Source organism: Trachypithecus francoisi, unplaced genomic scaffold, assembly GCF_009764315.1.
Source record: "Trachypithecus francoisi isolate TF-2019V2 unplaced genomic scaffold, Tfra_2.0 Contig01461, whole genome shotgun sequence".
NCBI classification, from domain to species: domain Eukaryota; kingdom Metazoa; phylum Chordata; class Mammalia; order Primates; family Cercopithecidae; genus Trachypithecus; species Trachypithecus francoisi.
The window spans coordinates 14,877,375-14,892,831 of NW_022681433.1; the positions used below are offsets into that span (position 1 = coordinate 14,877,375).

The 15,457-nt window shown below is 40.1% G+C and overlaps 1 protein-coding gene across 4 annotated transcripts in view; it reads left to right on the forward strand.

Annotated features, from left to right (window-relative positions):
- FLT1 (fms related receptor tyrosine kinase 1) overlaps positions 1-15,457 on the forward strand; it is a 191,338-nt gene that overhangs the window by 89,220 nt on the left and 86,661 nt on the right. For 3 of the 4 annotated variants that reach the window (XM_033236422.1, XM_033236442.1, XM_033236433.1), the window contains exons 11-12: positions 345-459; positions 9,464-9,572. In XM_033236422.1, coding sequence (XP_033092313.1) covers positions 345-459; positions 9,464-9,572 — 224 coding nt within the window. Of the gene's footprint in view, positions 1-344; positions 460-9,463; positions 9,573-9,684; positions 11,205-15,457 lie in introns of those variants that run through there. The other variant, XM_033236451.1, reaches the window with a different exon arrangement.

Genomic DNA, 15,457 nt, shown 5'->3' on the forward strand with positions numbered 1-15,457 from the left:
ATTAACATAACTTCATTTTTCCCGTGTTTGAATGTTACTTCCACTAAAAACTAAAATCTAGCTATTAAATTTTAAAATTTATGCATTTTTACTTAATATTAACATTTAGAACAAGGATATATGGTGACACACTAGTGTGAGGTTTTTTTCAAGTATCAGCCAAATATATTTGCTATTTTTAAGTTTTGAGGATGAATATAGGAAAAAACCTAAGGAAAAAAAGACTCACACATAAAATTTGTGACTTTGTTATCTGAGGACTTACACCAAGTTTTCATTTCACCTCTCCTCATTGACTGAACCATGCTGTAAAGCCACATTGTGATAACTTTTTTTTTTAATAGGTGTGACTTTTGTTCCAATAATGAAGAGTCCTTTATCCTGGATCCTGACAGCAACATAGGAAACAGAATTGAGAGCATCACTCAGCGCATGGCAATAATAGAAGGAAAGAATAAGGTATTGTTTGTAAAAATGAGCACTGGGATGTTTATTCTACAAATACACTCTCAGCTCCCAATTCTAGGTTCATTGGAACCAGGAGTAATTCAAATGTTCAAACAAAAATTCAGAGAGAAGAAAGACAATGTCTGAGTTATGTCTTTATGGAGATACATACAGAGACTACTCAAGCTGCCAGTTCCAACATAATGAGTACTCATTCCTAATGGTAGAGATGGCACTGTCCACTTGAACATCAAACTGGCCCACACTGGTGGTTCACAATCCTGGCTGCCTGTTAGAATACGCTACCAATTATTACTACATCCAAGTCTCCGGAGTGCAGCCTAGGGTTTGTAAAAGCTTCCCAGATGATTACAGCATGTGATGAGGACTGGAATCACTGATGTACATAAAGTGGGATCCCAGTAAGCAAAAGCTGGTACAAGACTTAGAGCTAAAACTGAATGTTTCTATTTTGTGAAATATGTATTTCCCTCTGTCTTTGCAAAAGCAAAGCTTAAGTTGGGGGGGATACGCAAACACACAACCTATCAAGATTCCTTGACCTCATCAGCGCACTGTTCATTTTATACTCCCCTCACCCCCACTGAACCTTGGCAATAGCTAACAAGCCTGTGAGCTAGGCAAGTCTCAGTGGTTCTCAGACCTAGTGGCTTTTTCCTGTTGAATTAGAAAAGAATACACTTAAAAATCTTCTATTGTCTGGCACAGGGATAGTGATTCTTTTTTTTTTTTTTTTTTTGAGATGGAGTCTCACTCTGTCACCGAGGCTGGAATCCAATGGCATGATCTCGGCTCACTGCAACCTCTGCCTCCTGGGTTCAAGTGATTCTCCTGTTTCAGCCTCCCAAGTAGCTGGGATTACAGGCACCTGTCATCATGCCTGGCTAATTTTTGTATTTTTAGTAGAGACAGGGTTTCACCATGTTGGCCAGGTTGGTCTTGAACTCCTGACCTCAGGTGATCCACCTGCCTCGACCTCCCAAAGTGCTGGGATTACAGGTGTGAGTCTCTGTGCCCAGCTGTGATTCTTTAAAAAAAGAAAAAACATTTCAAGTATCCCCTTGCTGACATGTCTGTTTACACATATATATCTTGATTTGGAGTAGAGACTGTTAATACAGTTTCCACTGCCTGCTTGAGTGTGGATATGCTAATGTTATCTATTCAGCCGTACCCTTTGCACTTGAAAATGACAAAGTAGATGGCATCGTTCCTTATGTATGATTTAACAATAACAACAAATAACATCTATAATTTTCATTAAGTGAAACTTTTTGACATATGCTAATGTCAACATCATTCTTTGGCAGATGAGCGTGGTTATCTCCATTTTAAAGATAAAGAAAACAGAGATGATAAGATGATTAACCCAAAGCCAGCTTAAAAGTGTAAATGAGAGACTCAAACCAAAGTCTTTCCTTTCCAAAACCTAATGCTCTTATAGTCAAGTAAGCCAATGTAGAAATTAGTCAGAGTGGCAGTAGCTTATACGATAACACCAATAGTCTCTTATTAAACATTTAGGAAGTTTTTATAACTACAGCAGTAGCTGTAGGTGGTTTACAACTCTTTTTCTCTAACAGAAATAAGCAGTACTTTAAAACATTCCGTGATGTGTGGCTATTAATAAGACAGCAGTTTAATGAAATACTTAGAAGAAGTTACATAAACTTGAAAGTTTTTTTTTTTTTTTTTTTTTTTTTTGAGACAGAGTCTCACTCTGTTGCCCAGGCTGGAGTGCAGTGGCCCAATCTCAGTTCACGGCAACCTCCGCCTCCCAGGGTTCAAGCGAACCTGAACCTTGTGCCTCAGCCTCCCAAGTAGCTGGGATTACAGGCACCCGCCATCACGCCTGGCTAAGTTTTGTATTTGTAGTGGAGACAGGGTTTCACCATGTTGGCCAGGCTAATCTAGAACTCCTGACCTTGTGATCTGCCCGCCTTGGCCTCCCAAAGTTCTGGGATTACAGGCATAAGCCACCACACCCGGCCTTCAGATATTTTTAATAAGGAAACTACCTCAGTTTATTAGCAGTGGACAGCAAATTAGTTGTCACAAAGTACTAGAAAAATGTCAAGATGCCATTCATTGGTTATGTCAATTCATTTTGCTCTTTCCTGAGCGTATCAGGAGGATGTACTGTTAACTGCTGGATATTAACACAAGAATTTATAAGCTTAATTTCAGTGGTAACTTCTAGTGCTATTTTGATATCTTATCCACAAAAATATACAATAGGAAATAAAATGAAAAATGAGAAAGCTAGGTGAAGTTTCTGGCTAACCCAAACCATGAAGTAGCAACTTGACTCCATACATAATGTAAAACCTATAAAAATCAGTGGAAGTGGAGTATCAAAACATGCCCATGATGAAAGAACTTCCCTGATTTTCTCCATGAAGGTTTAAAACAAATTTATTGTCTTGTAATTTTATAGTTATGCAGAATATTTTAAATACAGACCTCTGCATTTGTGCTACCCAACCTGCCATCAGGAGCCCTGGAGTCAAACTATGACACTTCCTCTCTGTATAACCACATGCAAACCAGCTCACCTCTCTCAGCCTGAGTTCTTTCCTCCAAAAAAAACAGAACTAATGATATTTGCCGTAGCTAGTTTCCTGTTACGAGGGTGAAATGAAATAACATAATGAAGTCCAGGTGCAGTGGCTCATGCCTGTAATCCCAACAATTTGGTGGGCCGAGGCGGGCAGATCACCTGAGGTCAGGTGTCAAAGACCAGCCTGGACAATATGGCAAAACCCCATCTCTACTAGAAATACAAAAATTAGCCGGGCATAGTGGTGGGCGCCTGTAATCCCAGCTACTCGGAAGGCTGAGGCACAAGAATCGCTTGAACCCAGGAGGTGGAGGTTGCAGTGAGCCGAGATTGTGCTACTGCACTCCAGCCTGCGTGACAGAGTGAGACTGTGTCTCAAAAAGTAAATAAATAACATAACATAACATAGCATAACATAACATAACATGAGAAAGTCCCATACAAGTACTACTTCATTCAAGTGAATGTCATATGTACCCTTATGCAATTCCCCCAACTGATTGTGATCATATACAATGAAGACTTTGTTAAACAATTGTTTGTACTGAAAAAACTTTTAATACTCATACTAAACAAAGTCTCTCTCTCTCTCTATATAAAATATATATATAAAAAATATATGATATATATATGGTACATATCCCATTAGCAGTTGTAATTGTAATATATTAGACTTTAAATAAAGTATTGAGTTCATATCTTGAATTTAGGAGAATTTAGTAATTTTACTTTTAGCATCTACTAATGTATCTTTTTGTGGGTTTGAAAAAAAATGTATCTGTCATATGATGGCGACAAAATGGAAGTTTTGCTGTTTCTGAATTATATGCGGTGCTTTTTCCCTTACAATTAAAACTGTTTTTGTTTTGTATACATTTTTAGAAAGTAAATTAAAGTCCCAGCTTAGACTGCGGTGATCCCTTTATCCACCGTCACATGGTAGCCTGCCCAGCAATGCTACTCCACAGGTCAGTGGGGCAGCGCTCACACTCACGCTGGAGCACCTGTTGGATTTTTTTTTCTTTGTTTTGTTGTATTTTTTTGTTTAACTCAAGGAAGGGTATAGAGGACAATAAAATTTAGTTTCCTTATTGGCGAGTTTTGGCCCAGATTTGTGAAAAGTGAGTCATCAACTGGAGTTGCTAACAGCAAATGTGCACTTTCGTATTGTCTAAATGGGGTTGCCAAACTGTTAGGTTTGTAGATATGGAGTAGGAAGTAGAAAGAACCCCGTGTTAGAAAAAACACACAGGAAATACGCTATCACAGCATTAATTCTGTAAGTTTGGAGAATCATTACCATTTTAATGTGTTAGCAATGTTTCCATTGAAATCCTTCTGACTGTACCTTGAGAAGTGTGTCCTGTATGAGACAAATCCATGACAGGAGCAAGAATCCCAACCACAGAATTACAGCTTGTGTTTCAGTTCCCACACACACCCCAATGTTTTCTAAATCTCACGTTCTATTTTCCCGTCAGTTGGCTCAAATGTGCCACCCTGTGTTAATTTTAGATTCTTCCATGACCTTTACACATCTACTTTTATGTCTCCGTGAAACACTTGAAAGGAAGCTATATTAGAAACATCCCGAGATTAAAATCAGTGCTCCATATATAGATTTTTAAAAACGAGTGCTGGAATGAGGTTGAATGACACATCAACCCATCCATTCTATTCCGTGAGGTTCAAACAACATTGTAGTAACAAATTACTAATGCTTAGTGAAGGGGAAGGAAGGAAGGAGCATGAAAAACTCCAAACTTACAGTACTTGCTGATAGTTTTAGGAGCATTCCTGGGTCATACCAAAGAGCCCAGAGAATGGGCTTGAAGGATCGATCTCTAACGTGTAAATCCTTGAGGGCCAGGCCAGGCAACTGGAAGCACCCTGAAAAGCAAATGTAGTAGAAATGAAGAGTAGAAAGCATGAGTCCTTTAAGACTAATATAAACTTTGATATTCTAATTTTATTTATTTATTTATTTATTTATTTAGGCACGATCTCGGCTCACTGCAACCCCCACTTCCCATGTTCAAGCGATTCTCCTGCCTCAGCCTCCCAAGTAGCTGGGACTACAGGCACCTGGGACTACACCAGGCCCAGCTAATTTTTGTATTTATAGTAGAGACAGGGTTTCACCATGTTGACCAGGCTGATCTTGAACTCCCGACCTCAGGTGATCCGCTAGCCTCAGCCTTCCAAAGTGCTGGGATTACAGGCCTGAGCTGCTGTATCCAGCCTGATAGCCTAATTTCATTTCAGCACTTCTGCTTTTTTCTCTTCCTCAGTCCTCTTTCAATTATTTTCAATTGTGGAAAATGAAAACTAATTATAGAACTAATACAAGTAGATATCCTTAAGAATTTATTTTAGCATACCTTATAGAATAAATGATAATTTCAAACATGCAACTCAAATTCTTGGTTACTTTCTCTTTGAAAGTATTTAGTTGATATTGCATGCCCCAGTTGTGATGCTATTTTCATTTTTTTCCCTTGACACCATAGTATTTGGATATAAGCACTGAGGAACAGATTTTTTCCTTTATGCAGAAGACTCAGACATTGAAACTCACTGTCCCATGGGAAGCTGCCTTCTAGTCCAGCCAGACTACACTGAGCTACAATTCACACTTGAGCTCCTTTCTCTGACCCTATAAAGTTTAAACTTTAATTGTCAAATAATTTTATTTTTAACGAGAAAATGTTTGAATTTATAATTTAAAAATATATCCTCTGAAAGAGAAGTACTCTAGAAATGAGATAAATTTTAGTAAAACTGATCATAGAATATGTTTCACCTTATTTTTAACTTTTCTTCTGTAATGCTAACCATTGTACTTATCAAATATATTTTCAAACCACATAACAACACAACAGTTGAAAAGCAGCTTGCCGCTTATGTAAAATGTCATCAAAGAAGCAAACTAGTATTTCTGTAAATAGTAGTAGTATTTAATTTATGTTACCCATCTCTGCTGATTAAAGGAAGTATTCTCAAGGAAAAATTCGATCCAAGGTATAGACAGAACTTTGCCAATCGATCTGTGTTATTCAGTTTAAAGAGTCTCAAGACGAGAAGCAATTTGGTATAGAGATTAAGAGCATAGGCACTGGAGGCAGACACACCTGAGCATAAATTCTGCCCAGGCCTGTCTGTGGTCCTTTGTATCTTTGGGTGAATCATTTAATCTCTCGGAACCTCAGTTGTCTTACCTGTAGAACAGGGTAATATACCCATCTCACAGGGTTTTAGGGAGGATTAAATGAGACAATTCCTGTAAAGTGCCTTGCATGCTGCCTGGTGCATTGTGAGGGATACATAAAGGTATGCAGAAACAAAGAAATAATGTAAACTCCCATCAACATTGTTTTCTGCTTCTGTTTTAATAGAAGCTTTGTAGACATGATTTCTGGGGCAGGCTTGACTACGAGTAATGTGTCTTGTTTTGGAAGGTGTCATTCACACAAAATGAGAAAAATTCAAATACATTTCTGTCTCCATCTTGTGACCTGGATTCATTTCACTTTGGGGCACCTCAATTTTATTCTCTGATTATACATAAATTTAGACCTATTTGACTGTTTGTTGGAGACTTGTAAAATGGTCACGGCCATTCCCAGGTTACCTGCACAGGTCTTAAACGTGGCAAATGTATACATCTGAATTGATTTTCCCTTGCCACAAAACCCAGTTCTTGTTCTCAGTTGCTCTAAGTTCAGTGAAATCAAAATCTTTTAAATAAAAACCCAAACACAACTCATAGAGGCAGGTAAATGTTGTCCATAATTTCAAACACTCTCAAGCCAACAGAAATGGGTTTTTCACTTATTTACTGAGCAACAATTAATCTGAGAATCTAAGTAAGTTTCTCCTGAGGCCCATTAGGATAAACACTTGAGAACTAACTTCATAAGAAAAACAGTGCTGGAGCTGTGACCCCAGCTTAAGAAGGCTTCATCTGAGCTCCTTGTTTCTGAAGTTTTTGCAAACTGCTTTGAAGCATCTAAGCTTCCTGAGACAACATAAGGGAGTCAGAGTCATATTTGACGATCTCTCCTGTCTTCCAGCTTCCACCAGCTAACAGTTTTCTCGTGTTGCCACCTACAAGCTTCTCTTCTAACTACTTCCATTTCCTTCTATGACTCTAAACTGGTGGGAACAACAATTACAAGGAAATGGCTATTCAGAATTTTTTATGTCCCACCTCTAGATTCATCGTCAAAATAAGAAAAGGGACACCTGAGCTCTCTTTCATACTCTTTCTCATGGGTTATTCACCTTCGTATGAGCTTTCCTTGCAAAAGAGAGAATAATTTTTGTATGATCTTCAAGGAGGGAAATTCTTCTCTATCACCTTAAAGAATGATAGTGTTAAGGGGAGGGATTGTGTCATATTCATCTCTGTCTCCCTTACAACATCTGGGCAATGCCTTGATAATCACTCAATAAATGTCTCCTAAATTGTCTGCCACATATTGCAGACACTTTCATTATCAATAATTTCAATAATACACAGAGAATATATGGGTAGGTGTAATTAAGCAGATCCTTCCATCAGACAGAAGAGAAAGCACTGTGTACTACTCACCATACCACAGTGAAAATTGTAGAGAATTTGGACCAATGAATTTGCTGGCTAAAAACATTAGGAACATGTTTTTAAGTCTTCCTGATGTGTACATTAAAGACAGAAATACCTTAATTTATTAGATGGAGTAAGAGAACACAACTAAAATGCCTAGCACATTACTTAGAAACTCAGAAAATGTTAGGACTCTCTCCTACAGCGAAACCACTTGTAGAGTATGTCCACCACCTTGGAAAGTCAGCTGTCACATTTCAACCTTACATTGCTTTAGCCTGTAAGTCACTTGGTCATTATACTTCAGCAAGGACACTCCATTACTCTGGAAGCATTAGCACAGCCTCTGCAATTTCAAAGCCCATAACCAGTTATTTTTGTCCTAGGAGACAGGCTGCAAAGATTTATAAGTAACTGAACCAACTTTTCCTTTCTGTAATTTTAAGTATGAGAAACTAACTAGCTTTCTCATTTTTTTCATGTAGATTATACACTACTTTTTAATGCAAGCTTGGGTTAAATTTAAGAATGTTTAACGATTTGTTTCATATTGCCAATTTTTTTTCTTTGGAAGACTGCAAGTCTTTAAGTTGTCTAAAATTTTGTTTCATTATTTTGTTTCATTACTTTTTAGACATCACAGTTTGAAAAGTGCTTTCAAGTTCATGCAATTTTGACTGCTAATGTTTCTTTAGGGACTAAGTTGTCAAATAACAGCACTAAAGTCTAGTGGAACAATATTATTGTATTAATTCATATTTTTTTTTTTTTTTTTTTGAGACGGAGTCTCGCTCTGTCGCCCAGGCTGGAGTGCAGTGGCGCAATCTTGGCTCACTGCAAGCTCCGCCTCCCGGGTTCACGCCATTCTCCTGCCTCAGCCTCCTGAGTAACTGGGACTATAGGCGCCCGCCACCACGCCTGGCTAATTTTTTTTATGTTTCTGGTAGAGATGGGGTTTCACCATGTTAGCCAGGATGGTCTCGATCTCCTGACCTCATGATCCGCCCGCCTTGGCCTCCCAAAGTGCTGGGATTACAGGCATGAGCCACTGCGCCCAGCCGATTAATTCATAGTTTAATTTTTCATCTTCTAGATTAGGAATAGAGACAACTGAGAAATTAGGTAATTTACACACACACACACACACACACACACACACACACGGCCTCCTTCAGGACCATCCATTGCTGCATGCCACATTATTTGAGCATATAAAAAAATGTTTCAAGCCAGGTGCAGTGGCATGTGCCTGTTGTCCCAGCTACTTGGGAGACAAAGGCAGGAAAACTGCTTGAGCCCAGAAGTTCAAGGTCAGCCTGGGCAACATAGCAAGACCCCATTTCTTAAAGAAAAAATAAAGTTTCAACCAAACATTCTCTTCTGTACTTGTTCACTTAACGTTCTTGTTATAGAACCAAAGAGCAGAGAAAGCTCCTGTCACAACTGGCATCCATGCTCTCAGGTCACCCAAACAAAAGGGAAGGCCTCTGCCTCACCTGTTCCTCTCATTGATGTGGAACTGACCACCTCGTAGGGTAGGACGTGCAGTCCCACATCTCAGCTTCAGGTCTGTAATTGTTAGGCCAGCAGCACGAGATAAATAAGCCTGAAACCCTCATATGAGTCAGATGTCATAGACCCCGGTCTCCTGAGGACCTGCTTTCCTGTTATTTTTCCATTCTTGTTGGGGCTCGGCAAGAGGCGAGCCTTCTGGTAACCACTACCTATGCAATACTCTCTTTGCAGAATGAATGGAATAGCTGAATCATTTCAACCTCAGAAGTAGCTTGGGGTGTTCAATTAGTTATTTGTCCTATTGCTAGCTAAAGTTTCCTTTTCTTTTGCAGACGGCTAGCACCTTGGTTGTGGCTGACTCTAGAATTTCTGGAATCTACAGTTGCATAGCTTCCAATAAAGTTGCAACTGTGGGAAGAAACATAAGCTTTTATATCACAGGTAAGCCATGCACCCTATACCCAGAGACAGCCTGGTGACTTCATTCTCTCTTCAGTCTTGTTTGCTTTTAGTGCATTTATAGCTTGAGTTATTTTTTTTTTTAATTCCACAGAATTGTCAAACTTTGAGTGCCTTCATCCTTGCTCTCAGGAATAGCATTCTACCTCATCGGATCTCCTGAAGAGTTATTTCCCCGAATTCTCTTTTAGAGTTATTTGTGTTTGTCTCCCTCCCAGACTGGATTGTGAATTGGGAATCTGTATGCTTATTTTTTCATTCCCTTCAGTACCTAGCACAGGGTCTGGTACATAGCAGTTCAATACCAATCAAGGAAACAATGCATATAATATGATGACATCGTTTTTGGTTTTATTTTTATTTTAACCAAAAAGTTAATTGTTTCACAACTTAGGTAATTTAGACTTTTGGGGGAATGAGGCTCTATAGCAATCTGAAACTGAGATTTATTAACAATAGTTAATGTGCTATTTTTTGATAGGATTTAAGAATTTTTACCCTTAAATATGATGGTCTCTGCAAATCTTAAAAACCTCCAAGGTACACAAATGGCACTCCCTATGTCCCTCAATGGGTACAGGAAGGAAGTAAGTAGCTCAAAGTATAAAAACAATTGCCTGGCTCCACACTCCCCCAATTTCTGAGGAAACATGGGCAGTAGGCCAACTTTCTGGAAACTTCTTACTGAACGGGGCAGGCTGCAGAAATTGCCAAAAGGTCTCCAGAAAGAAACAGACAGGTCCAATTCCATGATACATATGCATTGTCAGATCACAGGAGCCTCTGGCAAGTTAACCAAGCCCCAGAGAAGCTGTGCCATGGGAGATATCCCTGAGTAGATTCTCATAGAACATCAGGGCTGGCAGGGATTCCAGAGGCTGTTCTGCATCATAGCTCTTGTGTTTTCCAGATGAGCAAATGGGATTTGGAGAGGTGCATAGCAGAGCTGCTCTAGGCCAACTCAGTCCCTGTCTCTTATGTTAGAGAAGTGGAAGAGAAGTCATCTTTGCATCCATTCCAAATAGAACATGGCCTTTAGTTAGAGAAGGATTCAGATGGAGATTTCACACAGATTGGTGCTCTAATAAAACTCAGAAGATTTGGACTAATTAAATACAAAGGTTTGCACTGTCCTTTATATTTGGTTGGAAACAAGTTACTGTCTCAACCCATAGTCAGAGTATGTCTGATTTAGAATACAAAAGACTGAACAATTCCTGTTTTGTTCTGAACATTCAATAACTTTGTAACAGTTTAATGAGCACTGTTAAACACGTACAGTTCAACTCTACTGAGCACTGGGAGGAACATCAATGAAGTCCTGTCTTTCTAGGAACACAGTTCTAACACCAAGGAAACAAAGAAGAAATGTGAAATTACATACATCCTAGTATCAAAATTTATGTGCGGAGGTCATGTGACAGATGAGCTTGCTTTCTAAAGCCACCACTGTCCAATAGAGGTATTAGTCACAAATACCATTTAAAACTTTCTGGTAACCATGTTTTTTTTAAAGTAAAATTAATTTCATTGAACCCAATATATCCGAACTATTGTGATTTCAGTATGTAATCAGTATTTTAAAAAATATTACACTGCTTCAGTTTTTACACTTAAATCAATTTAAATAAAATCAAATAAACTGAATATGCTTCAGTTCCTCTGACACAGTAGCCACATTTCGAGTGCTCAAAAGCCACATGAGGCTCACAGGTACCATATTGGACAGTGCAGCTGTACGCCTCTGAGAAGGAAGCAGGACCTGAATAGGTAGAGAGAAGGTGGGATTTGAATAGGTGGAGAGAAGAGAACAGGCTTGCCCTGACATTTTCAGAGCCAAGACAAGAGTACCAGTGGAGGCCCACAAACCGTATGTCTAACTACTGACAAGTTCTACATCAAGCAAACAAGCCATTAAATATGTTCTAGCCCCCTATGGACAAATACACTTTCATGATGACCTGAGAGGTCAGGATCAACTTAGAGCTCTGAGACTACTCAGATTCCAGAGTAGATTGTGGCAGCACCTGGCGGTGCAGAAAATCTAAATCACCCACCTCCCCTCTGCACCCCTTACCCTGTCCACACTGTAAGGGGCCATGCACCATGTGTGGTGTCTCCCAGCCCACACATCTGAGCTTTGCCCATGCCCCTCACAGACAGTCTCCCTTGGCCACTGCTTGGACAGACCCAAAGGTATGAAAACTGGCAAGCAGTTTGAGCTCAGGAGGCCCGACCTAGGGAAGAGCCAAGCTAGAAGCAGATTTCAATCAGCCTTCTAGGGATCCCCTTCTGGGATCTCAGGATCCCAGGGACCTGGAGCATGATACAGGAATGAAGTGACACAGGCTGTGGGTAGACATGCTCACGTGGCCCCATAAACTCTTCACATTGTGGGAAGGGCTATGACCAGAACAGAGCTGTGACAGGGACCCTTCTTGCCTGGGTCTGAGGACAGTACTGGAAGAGGATGTACTAAGAGAAGAGGGAACATCATGCTCACTTCCTTATTAATCAGTGTTCCCAAGGAAAGCTAACCGATGCCTAGCGTTAGTCACAGCACCAACATCTGGCTAGCCCAGAGTCTCATCGCTGCATCATATTTCTACCCATGGTGTTGTTGCTGAAAGGGTCCAAGTTGATGAAGGTGATCACCTGCTGAATTCAGGCGGAAATTCCCTCCTACCTCTCACCATATTGTACAACGTGTAACCATGGCGGGGTAGAAACCTCTTCTAGATTCCAAGGCTTATCCATATTGGACAGGGTCCAAAAGAACAATGAGAATTCAATTCAGACATACCTACTTGAAGCTCACAGTTCTTTTCCTCTAGAAATCCAAGAGCTTTAATCTTAAAACTGACACAAGTTCAGCCAACCAAGCCCTCATTGCCTGGAATATACTTTCCCTTAATCCTTTTCTACCAGTCCTGACAACTTCTAGTTTTGACTGTGATATTAGGTTAACTTGCTTACGTTCATTATTAGTTTTTAAATAATTATTATCTTTTTCTTACTCAAATCTTTGTCACTAGAGATGAGCGTAAAGACTCAGGAATGTTGTACCTCATATGCCTATTTTTTGAAAAACATGAACATATATTTGTTCAGTGTTTATACTTGACTCAGTGAGGGTAATGCTTTAAAAGTGCCTGTCTGAAATTTTAATGCTTTACTTATCTAGATTTGGATCTTTACTGGTCCTCATTTCAATCATGTTGTCCCTTCTTTAAAATACAGTTAACTTGGGGCCAGGCACAGTGGCTTACGCCTGTAAATCCCAGCACTTTGGGAGGCTGAGATGGGAAGATCGCTTGAACACAAGAGTTTGAGACCAGCCTGGGAAACATGGCAAAATTCTGTCTCTACAAAAAGTACAAAAACTAGCGAGGCCTAGTGGCATGTGCCCGTATTCCCACCTACTTGGGAGGCTGAGGTGGGAAGATCACTTGAGCCCAGGAGGTCGAGGCTGCAGTGAGCCATGATGGCACCACCACGTTCCAGCCTAAGTGTCAGAGTCAGACCCTGCCTCAAAACAACAACAGCAACAACAACAAAAACAAAAAACAAAAAGACTTTGAGTTGCCTTCCAAACTGATGAAAATGGTAAACTGTGGCCATTAGAATCCTTGACTTCTTCGACTCCAAGCTTTGGCACACACTTATACATAGCATCCACTTGAAACAAGCAGAGCTTCCTGGTAACCGTTCACTCTCTTTTTAAATAATGTTATTTCCACTCTTCAGTGGCAGTAGAGCCTTCTTTATTTTTTTACCCAACAAATGAGATCCCTGGCATCCTTTTAAATTCCTGTGCTTGTCCCTTTCATGAACTTAATGCAGATGCCTGATCCAATTGAGTTGAAATATCTACCCCCAAGTATGCACCTTTATAAATAGATGACACTGTCATCTCACCCTGGGTCGAATGCCTCTTCTGAGCAAGGGTTGATTCTTCTCCATGACACCTCATAAGATGCCATGGATGTGATAATATGTTAGATGGATGAGTATTATTTGGTAATGATGATGACTGTGCTGAATTCGCCACAGATACTTAAGTGTGGGAAGATTTCTTGTTTTCACTTTGAGGGTTAGAAGGCAATTCTTTCTTGGGTCTGTTTTTGTACTCAGACTAAAAAAAAATCAACATGAATTAAGGAGAAAAATCCCTCCGGGTTCATTAAATAGTTGAGGACATTTTATTTATCGTCTTCCATGGATCAAAAGAGAATACCAAAGGGGTGAGACTGAGGAATAGTCATTTCTAAGAGGCTGTCTGATAACGTAACAAATGAGCTTCAGTGGCCACGTCCCCTATATAAGAAACGGGCCTCCAAACGAATTTGGGTCTTTGCTTTTCCTATGTGTGTGTTTTTGCTGTTTGGCTGGCACTCAGCATGACTATGGGTGTGTTAGCAATTACTGAGGGTGAAACAGGAACAGCACTGCTTTATCTCCCTGGCTTCCCAATGTCACTGAATGCGTTTTATTTTGAGATTCCTGGTGGTGCTTGGCAAAGATAAACAAAATCTTCCATCAGGAAACCTGTGAGCTATTTCCACAGGAAGTTTCAAATCACTAAAGTAAATAGAAACTCTCTACACGATCTCAATGGTGTTACTTGGGCTCACTTGGGTTCTACCTACCAGGATGAGTGCTCATAAATGGAAAGTCTGTGGTCTTGTAAGAGCTGATGGCAACCAGTGCACAATACCTCTGCTCTAGTATCTGTGTAAAAGTTGATGGCTGATGTTTTACTCCTCATGCTTGGAAAATGTCCCAAATATAAAAAGATGCTGAATTAGAGCAACTATTTCTGACACCTTATTGTTATCTTAAAAGTGACTGTCAGCTGCCCCTCCTGCATCTTCTGGCACATTCTTAGATTTTCGTTTTAAAAGCAGGAAAACCTCCACTGGTATCCTCTCTCCTCAGCCACTGACGGCTTCGTAAGCCACTGTTACGCCCCGCTCCCAGGTTCCAAATGAATACTTTGGCATTTCTTCAGACGTGACACTTTATAATAAAGCCAAAGCTCAGAAAAATCAGAAAAACAAGCAAAGTGAGATTTAGGAAAGAGTTGATATGATATCTAATTTTGGACTATTGTCCCCTTAACGTTTAAAGGTTTCTTTATAGCTTTGTGTGCAAAGTATAATAATAATAATAGCATAACATAATGCTTTTCATCTTCAAAGCACTTTGTAAGATGTTGGCCCAAATTCTTTGCTCAAATGCAGATACACCACTAGTAATAAGCAATGGGAAGGTTTTGAGAGCGGCTCAGTTCAGGGCCGGCAGACTTTTTAAAATCCTCCCGTGAGATTGGCCAAATGATACTAAGGAACTCTCAGCCCCAAAGTGGACTGATGGCCCAGGTTAGACATGCACAGGCGAAGAGCTCATGCGGTGTTGACAGAGACACCTGGGAGATGGGGATGAAGGTGCCCAAAATATCTGAGACAGGTCTCAGTCAATTTAGGAAGTTTATTTTCCCAAAGTTAAGGACACATGTCTGTGACACAGCCTCAGGAGGTCCTGAGAACATGTGCCCAAGGTGGCGACTGAGGTACAGCTTGGTTTTATACATTTCAAGGAGACATGAGACGTCAATCAATATATGTAAGATGTACACTGTTCCGCCTGGAAAGGCGGGACGACTCAAAGTGGGGAGGGGGTTTCCAGGTCATAGATAGGGGAGTTCTGTTCTTTTGGATTTCTGATTAGCCTTTCCAAAGGAGGCAATCAGGTATGCATTTATCTCAGAGAGCAGAGGGATGACTTTGAAGAGAGTGGGAGGCAGGTTTGTGCTAAGCAGTTCTCAACCTGACTTTTCCCTTTAGCTTCGTGATTTTGGGGTCCCA